Source organism: Mus pahari, chromosome 12 (assembly GCF_900095145.1).
Source record: "Mus pahari chromosome 12, PAHARI_EIJ_v1.1, whole genome shotgun sequence".
NCBI lineage: Eukaryota > Metazoa > Chordata > Mammalia > Rodentia > Muridae > Mus > Mus pahari.
In genome coordinates this window covers 29,250,170-29,270,010 of record NC_034601.1, presented here as the reverse complement: position 1 = coordinate 29,270,010, position 19,841 = coordinate 29,250,170, and the positions used below count along the sequence as shown (strand labels likewise).

General features: G+C 44.3%; 1 protein-coding gene across 23 annotated transcripts in view; it reads left to right on the top strand.

Annotated features, from left to right (window-relative positions):
- Kalrn (kalirin RhoGEF kinase) overlaps positions 1–19,841 on the top strand; it is a 603,889-nt gene that overhangs the window by 334,403 nt on the left and 249,645 nt on the right. For 15 of the 23 annotated variants that reach the window (XM_029544638.1, XM_029544642.1, XM_029544639.1 and 12 more), the window contains exons 15-17: positions 4,353–4,519; positions 12,454–12,573; positions 19,342–19,560. In XM_029544638.1, the coding sequence (XP_029400498.1) occupies positions 4,353–4,519; positions 12,454–12,573; positions 19,342–19,560 (506 nt within the window). The remainder of the gene's footprint in view (positions 1–4,352; positions 4,520–12,453; positions 12,574–19,341; positions 19,561–19,841) is intronic. The other 8 variants (XM_029544643.1, XM_021209156.2, XM_029544641.1 and 5 more) reach the window with 1 other exon arrangement.

Below are 19,841 nucleotides of genomic sequence, written 5' to 3'. Positions count from 1 at the left end.
GTATTGAGGGGCATCTGGGTTCTTTCCAGCTTCTGGCTATTATAAATAAGGCTGCTATGAACATAGTGGAGCATGTGTCCTTATTACTAGTTGGAACATCTTCTGGGTATATGCCCAGGAGAGGTATTACTGGATCCTCCAGTAGTACTATGTCCAATTTTCTGAGGAACCACAAGATTGATTTCCAGAGTGGTTGTACAAGCTTGCAATTCCACCAGCAATGGAGGAGTGTTCCTCTTTCTCCACATCCTCGCAGCATCTGCTGTCACTGGGGAACATTTTTAAATACCCATGTCTGGGCTCCATTGCTTAGGGAGCATCCTTAATTGGCGTGGTTTGGACTGAGGCTGTCCTTAAGGACTTCTGAGCTATAACCAGAGTAGTCAACATCCATCTAAGAACCTGGCTAAATGACTCTGTACTTTCTTACCTTGGTTTGTACACACAAAATGTCACAGAAAGATGAACGGCAGGGATGGAGAAGAGAGAAAGGATGTTCTCTTTCTATGGTAAACACAGAAATCTAAGGACAGAATCAGCTGAAACCCTTCTAGGTTTGGCAATATAACTCTGGACCCTAATAGGGCTCTCTTTTTTCTTGAGAAAATTAAAATGATAATGGAGGCTGAGAACATTACTCAGTGGCAGGACACTTACCTCGCGTGCTCAGTCCTGGGTCCAATTCTAGCACCTCGAAAAAAATCAAAAAAAGTGGCACCATGACCTAAAATCCAAAGAAACTAGAGAGCCACTTGTTATTAGCTGTGACCTTGAGACACATACACACACACATGTATACATACATACACACACATACACACACATATACACATATACATATACATACACACATATGCACACACATATACACACATATACATACACAAACATATACACATACACATATATACACACTCACATACACACATTTGAATGGTGAGTGCTCTGCAACTCACTATAGAAAGAAAATGCCTGCTTCTTGGGCTGTGGCCACTGCCATCTTGTAGAGTGGTTATGAACCCTAGTCATTGTTATACTCTCCTCAGAAGCTTTAAGAATATCTAATGGCCAAGTTCCATCCAGCCAGAGATTCTGGGTCTGTGGTGATTTTCAAAAGTCCTCCAGATGAATCCAGTGTGAACTATGTTGACAGCATCAATCTAGTAACATTCAAAACACATTTTCTAACAATATATGTTAAGTACACAAGTGTCACTAGATTTCATATTTATAAGACTCTTAGCAGTTTCATCAGTAATCAGCACTATATTCTCATTAATTTTCCTCAAGAAAAAGGACAATTTGGAAAAAGAGTATTTGGAACTGACAAAATGCCAGACATCATATATCTATCTTGGTCCTTACAGCATCAGTAGGTTATAATTCCCATTTACAGATGAGGAGAGTGGGGCTTGGAGAAGGGTACAGAGCCAAGACTGTTACCATTAATAGGTTTCAGAGCATAGCCTCAAACCTGAGCCTGTCCCTCCTCAGGGCTCTCCACCATCCTGCACAAACCCACTTCGCCCTGCTTGCTCACTGGTCAGAGTAATGCATAAGCAGTGTGAGCCGAGAATAGGGGGAGAAGAGCAGTGGCCAAGTGGAACAAGCATGGCCTCGGCATCAGAGAGCCTACATTCCAGTGACAATGTGAGCAAGGTGTAAGAAGTCATCCTTGAGAGGGAACTGGGCCAGTTCCCTGTAGGGGGACACTGAAGAGAAAGCTCAAAAGAAAAAGAGAGAATAATGAAAAGACAATCTTGTCTTTCTGCATTATTACTGGGAGTAATTTTTATTGTTAGGGACATTATTACTGTCCCTAAGTTGGACAGGTAAGTCTATCATTACATTGAGGGCAGTGTTATCAACAAAAGCGAACTCTACTCAGAGGTGATGTCTGGAGATGGACCAGTTGGTAGAGTTTAACTGGAACTCACACTGATGATTGGGAACAGAGGAAGGAAGAGTGTGGAATGGGCTCCTCTAGGTGTGGCCAGGATAAGTCTGCGTGCTCCTCTCGTCCCCTCCCCCTGTAATTGAGACTGTGGAGATGCAGTAGGCATCTTCACATCCTCTTCATCCCTGTAGTCCTGGACGCATTATGTAAGACAGAAGCAAGAGAGACAAACAGAATTGCACAGCCTGGGTCTTGGGGGTTCTCAACGACACGCTGAGCAAGCTTCCTTGCTGAGTCACTCACTCTGAGCAGCCATTCACACGTGCAGTGGCAGGGTTCAGTCACCTGCCTGCTAGAGAAAGACAAAGCCCAACGCTCTGAATCCTAGGGATGCGGTGAAGCTGGGGTTGGCTGGAATAGAGCCACACTGTAACTGCGGTGAAGCAGGGATGGGTCTGAAATTACATTTCCTGAAAGTCAGCCCAGGGTCAGAGTTATCCCCCTGCCCCCGGGATCCCCTTCACCCCACCCCCTGTTAACCCTGCCCCCCAGCGTGGGCAAGCCACAGGGAGTAGAAATTGCTTCAGTTCTTTTTATTCCAGAAGATGTTCTACCTACTACACCCTTCTGGTGACTGAAAATAGTAAGCAGAGGGGGTTGGCTGCCAAGAGAACAAGCCGTTCTCTTCCGTCTCCCACAGATATTTCAGGAGCTGGGACTTGGAATTATGAAACTCACAGAAAAAAATAATAAACATAAAAAGATACTGAAATTATTATCATGTAACACCAGAAAATATTTTTCCCACTCTCCCATACTGTCCTTATATAAAACTCTATTTTTGCCTCCAGAAATGAGTTTCCCCTCGTGTGGGCGGACTCGCCTGTGCTTCCCAGATGCAAATGCCGGAGTGCCGGAGACAGGGATGAGTTTCCAGTGGTGTGTCAGGGTAGTGGAAGCATCTCTCAGTGAAGATTGTTTTGTAGGTGGCCGTATGTTAAGGTTGACATACTCCTTTGGGAATTTATCTGCGAGGATTTTAATGTGAACCCCATTCTTGGTTGGATCCCCGCTCTTCTGTATCTCACACAGGATATGAGCATCAAGATGCTCAGCTGCTTTGGGTCACAGATTACAGAATGAGAAATCAGAACAAAGATGTGGACTGAATGGTGAGGCCACCTAGCCAAGGAGAGTCAAGGGTCAGAACAGACGGGCACCCAGGGTAAGGGCTAACCCTTCAAATAAGTAGACAATGATGAGACTCGGGAAACAGCATGGGTCACGGTTTGCATTCTGGACAGGAACTGAGAAGGCATGAGTATAAGCACAGCATCGGAAACTCATCCCTGCCTTCGGCACGCCGGCATCTGCATCTGGAAAGCACAGACTGCTCTGCCCACAGGAGGGGAGCCAAAAATAGGGTTTTATATGATTCTGACTCAGGACTGGTTCCGGAGCTAGTACACATTCCAGGTTGACTTTGCAATCTAAGCCTAAAAGTCTAGCCACCAGCAAGTGAAGGGATGAGCTAAAGCGAGTCCCTTTATCCCATCTGACATTATCAGTGACCCTCCTAAAGCAGAAATCCAGTCGAGGCAGGCTTCCCTGGACCTGTTGCTGATGGGCAGAGAAGGAAGTGTGCATAACTGCACTCAAGTGTCATGAGACACTGAAAGATCGAGGCAGGGAGGGTGATGAGGGAGGACTGAGTGCTTGGCTGGTGGGTACTGACTGTGACTCGGCTCCAGGCTGACTGTTTTCATAAACACGGGAACACATGTCAGCAAGTGACTGGCCTTAGACCTGTTCTGAGTCAGTAGAGTGATGGGCAAGCTCTGGGTGTGAGCAAAACTTAAAGCTGAAGGGTTCCTGAACGTGAATGACATTCGTTGTCCCTGTGGTATTGTTGGGAATATTTATCGTGTATATTTGGGAGATAACATTGATTTTTTAGGACACCTAAGTCGTTAGCTACTTTCATCTAATCATAAATTATACCTAACTAGTTAAAATAGAACATGCCCTTGGCAGGAGTTCCTGAGACAGGGTCCTTTTGATTTGGCTTTATCACGTCCAAGATGACTCAGGTTTGCTTATGAATCTGGGTGTTGGCAAGTCTCCAAACAGGTGCTACCAGGAGCTGTCTTTCTCAGGATGGATCTCCAGAGTTACAGCACCCTCTCTTCCATTTATGAAAAGGACCTGATCCTGTCGTGTGTTGAAATTTGCTTCCTGGACAAAGGATTCATTTGTCCTAGGGAGCTGGCATTGTCCTAAGTGATGACTGATTACAGGATCTGACCAGCTGCACCGTGAGCTGTGTTGCAGTTGGCCAATAACGGCCACTCCCAAAGTCTAGCTTTCTTACATAGTTAAAGCAATATTGTCAGCTCCATGCCGCCTGGGTTTTAATTGTTTGCATTTTGTTTTTGTTTTTGTTTTTTCAAACCAGGGATCGAGTTAATCTGTGAGAAGGACCTTGACCTGGCAGCTCAGGTGCAGGAGCTCCTGGAGTTTCTCCATGAGAAGCAGCATGAGCTAGAGCTCAATGCGGAGCAGACGCACAAGCGGCTAGAGCAATGTCTCCAGCTGCGGCACCTCCAGGCTGAGGTCAAACAGGTGAGCCCACCCTCCCGGCGCCCGCCTGGCCCTCGGAGCTGCAGGGAGGCACACCGTGTGCCCTCTGAGTCACCCAGCCTTAGAAAAGAAGCTGGGGTCTGAATTAGTTGGATTAATTTCTGCAAGCCTGGCTGTTGTCACCAAAGACCCAGTGGGACAATGGCTCAAACCATGAATGCATTAATCCGCTCTCATATGATGTTCTAGGAAGGTTCCAGAGAATTTTCAGTGTTCTTCGCTGAATGCATTCTCTCCTCTCCTGTGCTTGATTCTGTCACGTAGTCAGTGAGAAATAAAAATCCATCCTCAGTAATTTAATTACATTCCACTGTTGTAGGGCTAGGTTACTCCCTTTGGGGCACCTCGGTGCCTAGTCCAGCTCCTGGCACAGAGTTGGTAAGTAATGACTCAGTAGTAGCAACTATCATTATTTCCAATGTGTGTATGCTTCTTATAATAACACTTTTGGGAATATTGCTCTGTGGGTGAAGTGCTCATCACACAAACACAAGGAACTGAGTTTGGAACCGCAGCAGTCAGACACAAGGCAGGCACAGCAGGGTGAATGCAGCCATAGAGCAAGGATGGGGTAGGGTCAAGTAGCGATGGGCAGATCCTCAGGGTCCATTGGCAAGCTGGTCTAGCTGAACTGGTGAGCTCCCAGTTCAGGCAGAGACCCTACCTCAGACAGCAGTGCTGGGGCTGGAGAGATGGCTCCAGCAGTTAAGAGCACTCGCTGCTCTTGAAAAGAACCCATGTTCAGCTTCCAGTGTTCATGTGGTGGTTCAGAACTGTCCATAACTCCAGGTCCAATAGAGTTCAATGCCTTCTTCTGACCTCTGCAGACACCATACACTCATGATGCACATGCATATATACAGGTAAAAACTCATACATATGAAATAAATTGTTAGGAAGGAAGGAAGGAAGGAAGGAAGGAAGGAAGGAAGGAAGGAAGGAAGGAAGGAGAGTGAAACTGAGAAAGACACCAAACATCAGTGTGTGGCCTCCATATGTTCACACACACACACATGCACACTCATACATGTGTGCACACATAAATCCACACACATGTACACACACTTGCATACATATACACACCTACATACACACACACATATCCACAATCACACATGTGAATACATACATATAGTATCATACAAGAACATTTTCTTGCCATTTAAAAGTTAATGTTAAAAGGAGGAGAGGTCTTATCTGCACAGGGTATTATAGCAAGCATCTTACTGGAGGACAGAAACACAGAAACACACACAGTGGCACACTTGTAAATGTTGCTGTCCTAAGCAGCCTGAGTGGCAATTAGTGTCAACAGTGGATGGAGGCTTCTCTTGATAGAGCGAGACTGAAGATGTGAAAACATTAGCAGTTCTACTTCTGGCTGCTGTTTCTGTCTCCAGAAATATTCTTGCTTCTTTCTGAGGCAGACACTATTCCCATTCTTCAGATGAAGCCACCAGAGCTTAGAGGGTCCCCAGACACTGGACACAACAAGGAAAGACCACACTACCACCCTCCAGGGGTCTAGGAATGCCTGGCAGGTCAGCCTGCCACCTTACCTCAATGACTGCTAATGTCTGCATCATCCCCTCCTAAGAGACACAAGGGCCTGCTTTGGAGGCCATGCTCCACCTCCTAAACTATTCTGGGCAGGGAAGCATCTTCCACTCTTACACATGATTTCTCATGGGCAGTAATAACTGGAGCTTAGATTTAAATTAACTGCTCTAGCATTGACATCTCATTTAACTATTGCTCAGTTGTTCACATTTAGGGTGTCCCTTTCTTATGCTTATGTCATACTTGTCACACGGTTGTTATGTTGGGTGATATGGTCTCCATTACCCTGAGCTCCCAATCAGCATTCAGCCAGAACTCATGCACATGTGACCTGAGGATCTGAGAACCACACACCTGGCTTGCTCACCAAGCTGCCATCTAGACTTTCTGAGCCTAATCAGGCCAGGGTCCCATCTGAGCTTCCAGGAAGACCTGTTATTCATACGGAGGATGTGGTAGAAATGCCAGTCTAGTGACAGGCATACAAATTTTAACATTCTTGGAATTGTGACAGTGCATTCTTTTCATATGGGAAGAAAAGAAAGATCTTACTTCATGAGAATAAGCCCTTGGGTGAAGCATTGTCTACAAGTAAGAAAACTGGGGTACCAAAGGATCAGGGAGCAACAGGGATCACTTGTACTGTTAGCTGAAACTTGAATCTCCAAAATCCAGGGATTTCCTCTGCAGGGGCCCACAACCCCCCTGTGCATGCAGAAGCTGTAGGGAGAAAGAGCAGAACTCAGTCAGGCTTCCATAGCCTCATCATATCTGAGATGAGCAGGGGTAGCCTTGGCTCTCAGAGCATCTGCCTGAGATCAGTGGAGCTGTAACATCTCCAAGTCTACCTGTGTGCCCATTCCTGGTCATGATTAGTGAATGGCAGGAATAGGCTTTCAAAGTAGAGAACAGAACATTCCTGTTGAGCTTTGAAGGAAAAATCTAGACTTTGCTTTTTGCTTTATGTTTTGTTCCAACATCAATGGACTGATACCTAAATGTGTTCCCATTGATAATTTCATGACTCGGAGGACATCACTTCCTTCTGCAGGTGCCTACTCAATAGCAAGGCACAGATAACCCACGGGGGAATTGTAGTTAAAAATCTATACAGGGATGAATGTTCTCGAGAGACAGAGACAGGTGGATCTCTGAGTTCCAGACCAGTGTGGTCTACAAAGTGAGTTCCAGGACAGCTGGGTCTACACAGAGAAACCCTGTGTCTAAAAAAAGCAAACAAACAAAGAATGAGTGCTCACCTGACACTTGGGAAACCCGCAGAGGCCTTTCCAGAGGACAGTGGTCCCTCAGGGCAGCAGGAACTGCTGCTTGGTTAAGCCACCATGCCTCATTAGTCAGACTTGTTTTCCTTGTCAGCAGAGGCCCCTTCATCAAGGATCCATCTGATCCAGTTTCAAAGGAAGCATTTGTGTCTGATGGAAATTGGTGGAGCAGGAAATATTGATTTCTAAGCTGTTGGCACTTGGAATAAGGGAGTTAATTTAGATGTCAGTATTGATCAGTGAAGCTAAGTTTAGGTGCAGGCTTGAGAGAATATATATTCTCAGAGAGAAGAAGGGAAGAGAGGGAGGGAGGGAAGGAGAGAGAGAGAGAGAGAGAGAGAGAGAGAGAGAGAGAGAGAGAGAGAAAAGAGACATCTTAATTAAAGTGTCATTAATGAGACCGAAATCGGAGGAGCAGTACTGTGTTGTGATACAGCTCTGTCATTGGAACTTACACATTAAAGGTTTACATTTGACTGTGTGTGGCCATCATAATCCTAAGGGTAGTTAAATTATATTAAAGTGAAGCTTTAAAGAATGAAAAATTTGGAGACATTTGACTGAAATTTATCTTCAACTATTCCAAACAAATGAAATGTCACAGAGTGATGAATGCCACAGATTTCTTATTCGGTGATTGGCTGTATCTAAAACAGGCAGGACACATAGCTCTGGAGAAAACCTGACCCCAAACGGAAACCACTGCACTGATTACAGTACATGGTGCAGGTCCCAGGTCACTGGAAAGCCACTCAGGTTACTCTTTAGGCCCCACAGAATTCTCTGGCTGCCTCCAGGAACATTACTACTTGCGGTAAAGATGACCTCATATCTATCAGATAAATTCAGGAGGGGATTGGGGGATGATGTAATGGCATAAAATAGAATGCATGTCCATATGTATTCCGTATGTATATATTGAGTATAAAATGAGAGAGCATGTATTTGTAAAATAATTGGATTGCTTCTGTGGGCCAAGTCTAGCCAGAATGTGCTTATGATCAGTATAGACGCTTAAAACAAAGAAAAAATATTAGCCTGCTCTTATGCCTCTGTGATGATTACTGTGTTCATGTTTGGTGAGTGCATATCAGAGTCAGAAAGGAGCTGGCATACGTCCAAGCGAGAGAGAGAGAGAGAGAGAGAGAGAGAGAGAGAGAGAGAGAGAGAGAGAGAGAGAGAGAGAGATTGTTTCCTAAAATGATGAACACATACAATCTCATGCACTTCTAGACTAAGGAATTCTGAAGGTAGCTATCTAGAGAGCCAAGCATTTATTTTGCGGTTGGAGTCGCAGAAGTAACCAGGCCTTGAGAGAGGTTATCTACAGTAACAACCCAGAGTCAGTTGACTTGAGAACAACTTCTTGGCTTTCTGGGGGGTATGAGCAGAACAGTCATCTGTAAGCCATTTCTTCAGCCTCCAAGAGAACTGGATCCAGGCTGCCCAGCTTGCGGGTAGCCATTGTCTATTCCTGGTGTGGGCTTACATGAGCCTCTTTGACCTGAGGAAATAAAAGGCCTATATTTTTAGCTCTCCCACTAAGGGAAGACAGTCTAAGCTGAATTCTTGGCCTGCCACTTTAGTCCCGAAACAGTAATATTCTTTCTTCCAATCTCTGGTTTCTACATATTCGGTTTCTTTCTAAATACACACGGTTCTCCAAGGTTAGAGGGACAATCTTTGGATTTTATCAGGGGGTGAAGTGTTAAAGCAGAAAAATGACCTTTAAAACTATCTGTCTCCATCAAAGTCCCAGCCCACTTTCTCCTTGCTATGATAAAATGCCCTGACAAAGGCAAGCTGCAAGAGAAGGCTTTCCTTGGGCTTCCAGAGAGATACAGTGTATCGTGGTGGGGAAGACACCGCAGCAGGCAGAAAAGGCAAGCTTGCCTGAGCCTTGGCACTCAGCAGAAAACTGAACAAAGATTGGCTCACTGTTTAAAGCATTGAGGCCTATCCAGTAACCCACTCCCTCCCAAAGGGTGTGGCAGGAACCGTCTTGGGACTAAGTGTTCATATACATGAGCCTATGGAAGACGTTTTTACATTCGAACCATAGCACTAACCCATTAGAGAAATTGTTACTGCAGTTGATTAGAGAGAAATTGTTACTGCAGTTGATTAGAGAGAAATTGTTACTGCAGTTGATTAGAGAGAATTGCTACTACTATGACTTGAAAAGTGCTTTTACATTAAGGATTTTATTTTTATTCTAACTCTTTTGTTCAGCGAAGGAAAGTAGACATTTTACAGGTGAGAAAGCTGACCTTTGATTGAATGTTTCTAAAGTCACAGTTTGATATTAATAGAACCAGTATTTCCTCATTTTAGTTACAATATTTCCCCCACTACCTAGCATACTTGGATGCTCAAGGGGTAATAACTAACACATTTGACGAACCAGAAGAATTGAAAGAACCTCATAATAGACAGATATGCCAATAGGACAAAGGATGATAAATAGCAACCTGAGAAACTGGTACGACATCAAAATGGTGTTCATTTAAATAACCGCATACAGTTAAATGGCTTTTTTTCCTCACTGGGAGTATTGTAACTGAAGAATCACGGCACTACCCATCTTTGCTCCAAACTGAAAACCAAAACTTGCAGCAAACCAGTCATTATCATCCAGCTTAGCATTTCCTGGTGCATTGCCTCAGCCTCGTGATGCCAAAAGGAGGGAGAGGGTTATCCAGACACAAGGAGACCACTGGGGTTCAAAGAAGTTGTCGATTTTGCCAAGGAAGGGGTGAGGTCAGGCTCTCTGACTTCAGATGTTAGTCTTTTATCCATTATGCCCGTTTTTGCTTCCAGAACTGACTCACGGTGCTCATTTCCTTCCTGGCTTAAAGCCATGGCTATAAACTTCCATGCATCTCTGTATTCCTAAAGTCAGATGGTTAGGACTCCAAAGTCCTAGAATGCCTTCGTAAACAGCATTTTGGAAATACAGGTAAACAAGAATATCGTATGATTTACTGAAAGAAGTAGATACACAAGTTCATGTCATCCCTTAGTAGGGATGCTGGGAAGTGGGTATTCCCACCACATAGTACAACTGATGTGGCTAGCACTAGAGGAAAATATTCTAGCAAGACTCTCAAGGAGTAGACTAACATTGACTTGCAATGCTCATGCAGAAGGTATTTTGATGACACCCACAAATGAGTCTCCAAAGCAAGCAGGAAGCAACAAAACATGATAGAAGGACATAGTTAAAAATAGGCACTGTGAGCTTCGTTTTTCCAAAGAGGCAAAGAATTTGGCCTTGCAGTCTGTGAATGCATGTTCCCAGATCAACAGGCAGCCTTTCAAAGTCATTAGCACCTCGAGCCAGCCAGCCACAATCCGCCAGGGACAACAGGGGTTTTACACATACATGCTGAACAGTTATTTCCTACAGCTAATTACTCTACAGATTGGCATCTCATCCACAATCTGCCAGATTGGCCACGAATTAACATCTCAATCCAAATCGCCCAGCTCCGGCAGGATTTATTCCTCGTGTTATTAGTCAGGTTCTGCTTAGGATTGAAATCTGCAGGGTGCCTTTGAGGGTTATGGGGCAGGAGACCAGGGGAACAAATTTTCCATTTGTTCAACACAAATAAAAAGCTAAGAACCAATAGAAAAATAGATTGCGGTGTCTTCTCCTTTACAAGGAGTGACATACAGATGGTATTCATTGATTTTTGAAATCTCAGAACCTTTTTCCTCACCAAGCAAGAGTCTCAGGCTTCCTAGAAGAGGAGATGCTTGCCAGTGTTCTAGTGACCACACACCGGGTAAGTCTTCAGGGCCTAGGTCTTCCTTTGGATGAGTTGTCCCACGCCTGGTAATTACATCTCTGTTTCCTTGACCGCTCTAGACCAGCGGTCCTCAACCTGTGGGCCATGACCATAAGACAACATATTTCCAATGGTCTTAGGAACCCCCAACCATGCATTTATTTTTGCTGCTATTCATGTATCATGGCCATGACCCACAGGTTGAAAACCACTGTTCTCTCTCTCTCTCTCTCTCTCTCTCTCTCTCTCTCTCTCTCTCTCTCTCTCTCTCTCTCTGGGCAGCCTTCATTCTTGCTCCCCTTCTCCCTATATTTCCCATTTTTGGTTTCTTTTCCCCGGTACTTATCAGGAACCCTCAAAGTCATATTCAGGCCACTGGGTAATCTAAGTTGGTTAGATTTTACTTTCCCTTTTGGTAATGATCTAGTCTTTAAATTTTGCTTGCTTTCTGTCCTTCCTCTGAGTTGTTTGCTTATGTAAGCTTGTGTACTCTGGGCTGCTGTGTAAGATATAGGCCCCAGGATGTGACTTGGGTAATCTTCGTTACTTTCAAAACATTACTATGCAGGAGTCATTAAGTGAATGTGGGAGATTAGAATTTGACTAGAAGATTTCCCTAGACTTTAGGGAATTCACATTTTTAAGAAGGAGGTAAAATATAGGTTGAAATAACCAAAAAGTTGTTGTTCTGTGGTAAGTCACACTAAAGTGATCCACACAAGATACAGCCATACTGCAGGAGGAAGAGTTCATTTTTAACAGGAAGAGTGAAGTGTGAACAAATTCAAGAGGTTACTCTTTGAACTGGGCCCTTTAAAAACAAAAAGAAAGAGTTAGGGAAGAGGAAGGATATGATGTAAGTACACTGTATGAAATTCTCAACAAATAAAAAAAACACATAAATACATAAATAATAAAAAACTGAAAGAAAAAGATACCAACAATTGGAATTTCTCTGTACCATTCTGTGTTCAAGAAAGAAGTTTAGACATGCATAAAACACAGCCAGATGAAGTCATGTTAATTAATTTGGTGGGAACCTTGGGACAGCAGAGTGATACGGGGAAGAAATGACTTGAGAATAAAGTGGGGACAGGAAGTGTGCAAGCCTTATGACAGCAGATACAGGGCGACTGGAAGGATGACGCTTCAGGAGCCTTTCTGTCCTCTCTCTATAAGAAGAGAAGATAGTCCGTGGGTTGAGGTAGCCATAAGGAAAACAACGGCTCTAGAGAAACAGTGGAGAGCCATTCACCTGAATGCTTATCCAACTCCCTAGGTTCTGGGATGGATCCGCAATGGAGAGTCGATGCTCAACGCCAGCCTGGTCAACGCCAGCTCTTTGTCGGAGGCAGAGCAGCTACAGCGGGAGCATGAACAGTTCCAGCTAGCCATCGAGGTAACCCCCAAATCTGGGTGCACTGTCTGTGCATGCCTCTTTGACTCTGGGCCTCGGGCAGGATGGCTGTCTGAGATGTCAGTGTTCTCCCGGGTGGTGGAAGCCTTGTGCTTCCTAGTGACACAGTGCATGAGCCTCCTTCACACTTGGATATGCAGAATGCAGGATTCATTCTGCCCTCAAGATATCAGGAGCCATGCATGCACACTTCAGATGAGAATATTTGCTGCTCCCTCGGACCTTAAGGCCCTAGTGCAGTTTTACCTGTTTTTACTCACAAACTGTGTACCCGTGAGAAGGACAAAGGTGTAAGGTGGCAAGCCTTCCTGTTGAAAACCACTCAGAAATGAGGATAAACAGTTGCACAGGTCAGAAGTAAACTGAAATAATACTTGTAAACACTTGGATTCTAGGTTAGAATTTGACTTTTAACAAGGACCACAAGGCTTCCAACGGACTGTATCATCCAGTTTGCATGCTGAAGCGGCTGTTCAGTTATGCTAGCAGAAGCCATACTTGAAGAATAAACTGCAAGTAGAAGTTTACTTCTACTGGTTTACTACTGCTGGGACTTTGGTCAACTTTTTACTAAGGTTTTTTTTTTTTTAAGCCCATTTTAAAAGAAAATTTTACTTTGGATAAAGTCATGTTGCCTTGCTTTAAATAATACCTCAATTATCTTCCTGCTAGGACCTTCTCTTCCCAGAGAAACTTTAGCAGATTGCTTCTCAGTGGTGTCTGAGAAAGAATAAAAATGGTCCACAGAACTATATTAAAAACAAAATAGGTTGAGCATCCATGGGGAGAAAGGCAAAGGACAGAAACCTCAGATTCTTGGTACATGTGGTTCAGTATAGAGCTTTGCCTACTTCTGGGTGTGTAGGAAAAGAAAGAGGCAACTCTTTTTTAAAATTACCACTAGCAAAAAAATTCTACATAATGATGACAGAAAAATAATAAATTTTAATTATCTATGCTCATAATTGTCTTTTAACGTGGCAGTCCAATGGACTGATAGCCTTTTGTAAACTGATATTAATTGAATTCAGCCATTTGTTTTTCCAGAAGCCATCTTTCATGCATATAAAAATGGCATTAATGCTGGGCAGTGGTGGCACACACCTTTAATGCCAGCACTTGAAAGGCAGAGGCAGGCGGATTTCTGAGTTCGAGGCCAGCCTGGTCTACAGAGTGAGTTCCAGGACAGCCAGGGCTATACAGAGAAACCCTGTCTCAAAANAAAAAAAAAAAAAAAATGAAAGAAAGAAAGAAAAGAAAAAGAAAAAGAAAAAGAAAAAGAAAAAGAAAAAGAAAAAGAAAAAGAAAAAGAAAAAGAAAAAGAAAAAGAAATGGTGTTCACATGACTGACATGTTTCCATAAGCTACTTGATATCTTCTCGGGAAGTATTAGTATCTGTTGGTGCTGTCTGGGACTTGAGATTGAAAAGCAAACAGCACACATTGCGCGTGTGGCATAAGCAGTTCACTTGCTGTAGAAGAGCCACCCTGCAGCAAGGAGTTTTATGTCTCTGTTACAGTTTACTGGCAGTCCCAAATTGATAATGGTGAAAGCTCTTCAGGAGACACCTAGACTGGGGTTATAACCAGGTACTGGTCAAGTGTCTATAGCAGTGGTTCTCAACCAATGGGTCATGGCCCCTTTGGAGTTGAATGACCCTTTTATAGGGGTTGCATAGCAGATATCCTGCATATCAGATATTTACACTATATCTCATAAAAGTAGCAAAATTACAGTTATGATGTAGCAATGAAATAATTGTATGGTGTGGGGGGGGGGTCACCGCAACCTAGAAGCTGTATTAAGGGTCACAGCATTAGGAAGGTTGAGAACCACTGCCCTATAGGCTTAGGCAGCAGTGAGGGTTTGGCAACAGATAGGACATGATGTGAAGCTATGGGGGGATTTAGGCAGAGACTGTTCTTGGTCGTCTTTCTCCTTGAATAAGAATACTTGGATTGGGTGATTATATTTCCAGTCTCTTAATCAAATGTCTGACAAGTCAGACCGAGCTTCACAGCACACTAGAGTACCCTAGTGAACTTTGAGAAAGGGTGGGTAAGTGTTTCCACAGTGAATTGAAAGACTAAACTGTGTGGCTGTGTATGCAGTAGGTGTTAATTTGGGGAGATGCTGCTACGTTGTCACATAGTAGAACCTTACTAAGGATAAATGTCTCCTAATCCCTCCTGGGATTTTGTGGGGGGATTGCTTTAGTAAATAATTGATGCTAAGCTATAGGTGACTCTAGGGTTGGTGTCTGTAATCCCTGGGATAGCAGAGCCTATAGAATTACTAGAACATCTTGGTGATGGAAAGTCATTAGGTTGTGGTGTAGCTAGATAAACAAGGAACACAGCCAGAACTGCCTGAATGCTCCTCCAGACAGCCGATGCATCAGAAGAACATGCCAGAGAAGATACAAGCAATGTTTCTCTGAAACACGGGCTCACTGTGTAGGCCAGGCTGACCTCGAACTAACCTTTTAGCCCAAGCAAGACTGAAACTCATGGCTGTCCTAATGTTCAGCCCCCTGAATGATGGACTACAAAATATACCACACTATACCTGGCTGGATGCAAGCCATTTTAAAGGAAGGTCAAGTAGCCTCGTTTGGCTTTTCCTGTGTGCCAGCCTTACGTAATGCAGGTTTTCTGCTGATTGCTGGGGATGGGATGGCGGTATAATTTGCTCTCTTACTACCTAAGGAAGCAAGCTCAAGGGTTCCGTAGGGAAAACAGCTATTGGTGAAACAATGACATTTGTTGTGTAAACAGACATTTTTAAGAGTAAAGGAAGTGCCAAATATGTAATCCCAGAACTCCTGGAGACTGAAGCAGCAGGATTGCAAAATCAGCCTGGGCTATGTAGACAGACCCTATCTCAAAAGAGACAAAAGGAAAAGAGAGGGTTATTGATAATTGATCTAGAGAAGCAGTCATACCCTAGAATGGCCCCGGCCAAGCCAGTATTGTTCTAAACCTTGCTTTGGAGGTTTCCCTGGAAAGGTCAGAATTTGTCCCTGAGAAGCCTTGTTTTCAGGAAAACGTCCCTAGAACACTCTGCGCAGAGAACCAAACAGTGCCTCAATGCAGTGTAGTTTATTAAGCAAAATGGATTCTTATTTGTTAGTGCTCTAGATGCGCTATTGTGCCTTCAGAAACCGCAACCTTCAGGCAGAGAAGCTCAACTTTAAAATCCATTTTTATTTGAAATCCTCCCATGCATTTGAGCATAAACATTATACCAGAAAAGTGTTTAAAACTGGATAATAAATTGAATTGATTTGGTTCAATTTTCTTGCACTTACACCTACTAAATATTAATGTTCTTGATAACCCACATCTTAAAACTAACACTCAATAGGATTAGATGGTAAGGAGTGAAAATGGATGCAAAAATAATGACTTAAGCTTAGCAAAGCAAAGATTAGGCCACACGGATGAGAGTTTATCATTCAGGAAATTAAAGAAGAAAAGCTCACTCAGGACTGTTACAGAATAATGAGCTGCAGAGTAAGGAACAGAGTTTATTACATAACACAGATTATACAGACGTGGAGCTGACTCCACACACTCTGAAGATAAAACACTAAAACAGGTTTACACTGACAGTTATTACATGTTAAGGGCAGAAGACATAACGTCATAATCACTAACATTAATCTGGAGAACCTTCTAGCAAATGAGAAATGCTGTAGATTTCATTCCAATCCTAGGAAAAAAGTCATGTGCTGGAAAAGAGCGCAAGTTTGGGAATAGGTCAAACAGGAGTCTAGTTTCACCACTTGCTTTGATGTAGGCTTTGAGGCATACAGTTTAGCCTGCTGTGTCTTGATGTCTTAATCTCTGAGCTGGAAATAAAATCCACCTCTTAGAAGGGCTGTATGAACCAGAAAAGTCAATGCATAATCATAAGGCCCAGCACAGAAAACACACACACACACACACACACACACACACACACACACACACACACCCTTGGAGAAGTAACAGCCATTTGATTGAGCACACACACACCTCTGCCCCCACTGTGACAGTTTTTAACCTTCTAAGCAACAGGACCCTCCCAGAGTTAGCTAAGTAAAAAAGGAGTTCAGAGAAATGGGGTTTGCCCTGAGCTTCAGGCCATCTGAAAAGGTTCACTGAAGGAGGACAGGTTTGAGGCAAGTTTCAAAGGACAAAAGCAATCATTGACAGGAGCTTAGAGCATCTACCAAGCACAGGAAGAAGGAAAGGCAAGGCACGAAGGTTTATGGCTTGCTTTTGGAGGTTTGGGGAGAAAGCATAGTTGATATTGTGAAGACAGACCATGTTATGGAGGGCTCTTGTGACAGCCAGTTTGGACCTTGTTTTGAAGCAATGATGGAGTCACTGAAGACTTTTGTCCTGAGAGAAAGAAGTGGTGCTCATAAGGTGGAAGCCTTAGGGATGAAAAGAATAACAGGAGCACTTCCTACTTCATCAAATTAATTAAGCAGAACTGCCGAAACTGTCCGTGAGGCCCTAGAGATGTGGCTCAGTGGTGGAATGTGTACTTGGCATGTTCGGGACCCCAAGACAAATCCTAGCATGCCACATGAAAAGAAAAAGAAAATGCACTGGAACTATGAACTAGAAGGAAAGAAAAGTGGCTGGCTATTTCTCCCGCATATATAAAGTTGTGAGGGCCCATCTGAGTTCGAGGTGTAGGGAGCAGCAGTCAGGGGTGAGGTCAAGATTGTAACTAATTCTAGGTGACAGGGAAATGGGTAAGAGGAGGCCATCAGCATAAGTGGCCAGTGACACTGAGGAAGCGTTTTAAGGAGACGGCTTTGGCTTCTCCTGAGGGTTTGGCATCTGCCCTGCCACAGATGGCAGCACCTCCTCAGAAGGGTGAGAGGTAGGCTCTCTTACATCAGAAGAGGATCTGACACTAAGAAGAGGCTTCTTCCAAGAGAAAATAATAGAAGCCAGGGGCGCAGATGAGAGCTCTGAAGATGGGAGCAGTTACCAAGGCTAACCTTGGCACCTCTTCATTCAGGAAAACAGTGCCAGTTACACAAAGAAAGCTGGGGCTTCGGAGGGATTGCTCTGCTCTTTCATTTACTTTCTCTAGCTTCGTTTAGCAGAGAGGTGCCCAGCGCTGACAGTCATTAGAACTGAGGGTGTCAGGGGGTAAAAGCCCCAAAGGGCTAGGGATGCTGGTGGTGATGGAGTCGTGCAGCCGCTGCAGGTTCAGGGTGGGGGAGCACATAGAAGCCTTGTAGACAGAGTTAAGTAAGTAGGAAGTACAGGATGAAATCTGATGGCGGGAAAAGGCAGACGAATGTGGTGAGATCAAGGAGACGCTCAGGGGAAAGTGAGGGAGTTGTCCTCAGACCCAAGCAGTGCTGAGTAAGTCAGCTATAAAAGTGATCTGAGCTCTGCCACCTAAGCCAAGTAGAAAGAACTCTGGAGTGTCACTGTCTTCTAGCCGCCCTCGTTTACCACCATTAGCTGGAAGGATCCAGCAGCCCAGGGCACAATGCTGGTAGCTTTCCCAACTCAGTAGCACTCTGATGCCCTCACAGGGCTCGTCCTAGGTAGGGTTACTACTGCTGGCATAGAACATCTCGACCAAAGCAAGCTGGGGAGGAACTGTTCATCACTGAAGAAAATCCAGACAAGAACTTCAACAGGACAGGAACCTGGAGATAGGAGCTGATAGACACCATAGAGGAAGGCTTCCTTGTGGCTTGCTTCCCATAGCTTGCTCAGCCTGCCTTCTTATAGAACCTAGGACCACCAGCCCAGGGATGGCCCCGCCCACAGTGGGCTGGCCCCGCCCCCATCCATCACTAATTAAGAAAACGACCTGCAGGCTGTGTACAGCCCCATCTTATGGAGGCGTTTTTTCTTAATTGAGGCTCTTTCCTCTCAGATGACTCTAGCTTGTGTCACGTAGACAGAAAACTATCCATCAGAGGGATTGTCACAACTGTGCTCTGCTTTACACAGCATGAACCTCCTTTGACTTTTTTTCCCTGCCACCTTGTTCACCAGCCAGGTCCCCCCAGCCTTTTTCAGTTAAAATCCAGAACATAGCCCTAATCAGAAACCATAAATCAAGTGAGATGCCTGTCTCCTAAAAGCCATTGCAAATAACAAAAGTCTCCTGCTTTGAGCTCATTCTTGCCTGCAGGGCTCTGCTTCTTTGGTGGAGTAACTGTGGGGTGGGTGCAGGAGAGCTCATTCTTCGGGTCTAGTAACCTACCAAGTCTCCCCATTCTACCGGAATCCTTTTCAGCTGGTCATTAATGTTTCAGATGGTGCATTGCCAGCTGAGATGTGAATTACATGTGTTTGGGGGGAAAGTGCTTATTTAATCTGTGTAAAATGCTTCATCGGTAATCATTGAAAGTTCAGAGACGAGCAATCTTATGATTAAATTTGAAAAAGAGATGAAGGGGCCAATCTGTGACAAGGTTTCTATACACAACTTCTGGTTCTCTACTATGCGAACTGAAGTAGCTTTAAAATCTAGGAGAAAGGGAGTAGAGACTTAAGAATGGGGTCAGGAGTTGGGGTCCCGGGAGATGAATGACATGTATGATTTCCTTTGTGTAAATGTGCCGTAAAGACAGTAATGTATTGATCACCGTGACAAATGGATCAGTCATTTAAAGCTCTTTAACTTCTCTGCATCTTTCCAACCACACCTCACTCCACCCCTCCCATATCACACCTGGGCTGCTTCCACGGACCTCTCTCCCCCCTCCTCGTGCCCAGTCCCTCTTTCATGCCACTTCCTTGCAGAAGACGCACCAGAGCGCCCTGCAGGTACAGCAGAAGGCAGAGGCACTGCTCCAGGCCGGTCACTATGATGCAGACGCCATCCGGGAATGTGCTGAGAAGGTGGCCCTCCACTGGCAACAGCTCATGCTAAAGATGGAGGACCGGCTGAAGCTCGTCAACGCCTCTGTGGCCTTTTACAAGACCTCTGAGCAGGTGAGAGGGAAGTCTGTGGACATAAGAGGAAGATGAAAGAGGCTGGTTCCTGGCTCAGATTATTATAGTACAGCATCAGAAGCCGGGCATGTTGGCCCTAACCTGTGAGAATAAAAGAATGACTTGTGGAAACACTATCATTTCTTATCTTTTGTTTTTCCTTTACAGCAAGAAACCATGTGATTTTTCTTTTTCATAAATTTCTCAAGCTCATCAGATCAGTATGGAGGTGTTGAAGTGGAAATCGAGAGCATTGAATGAGCAGTGTATCAGTCAGCCAT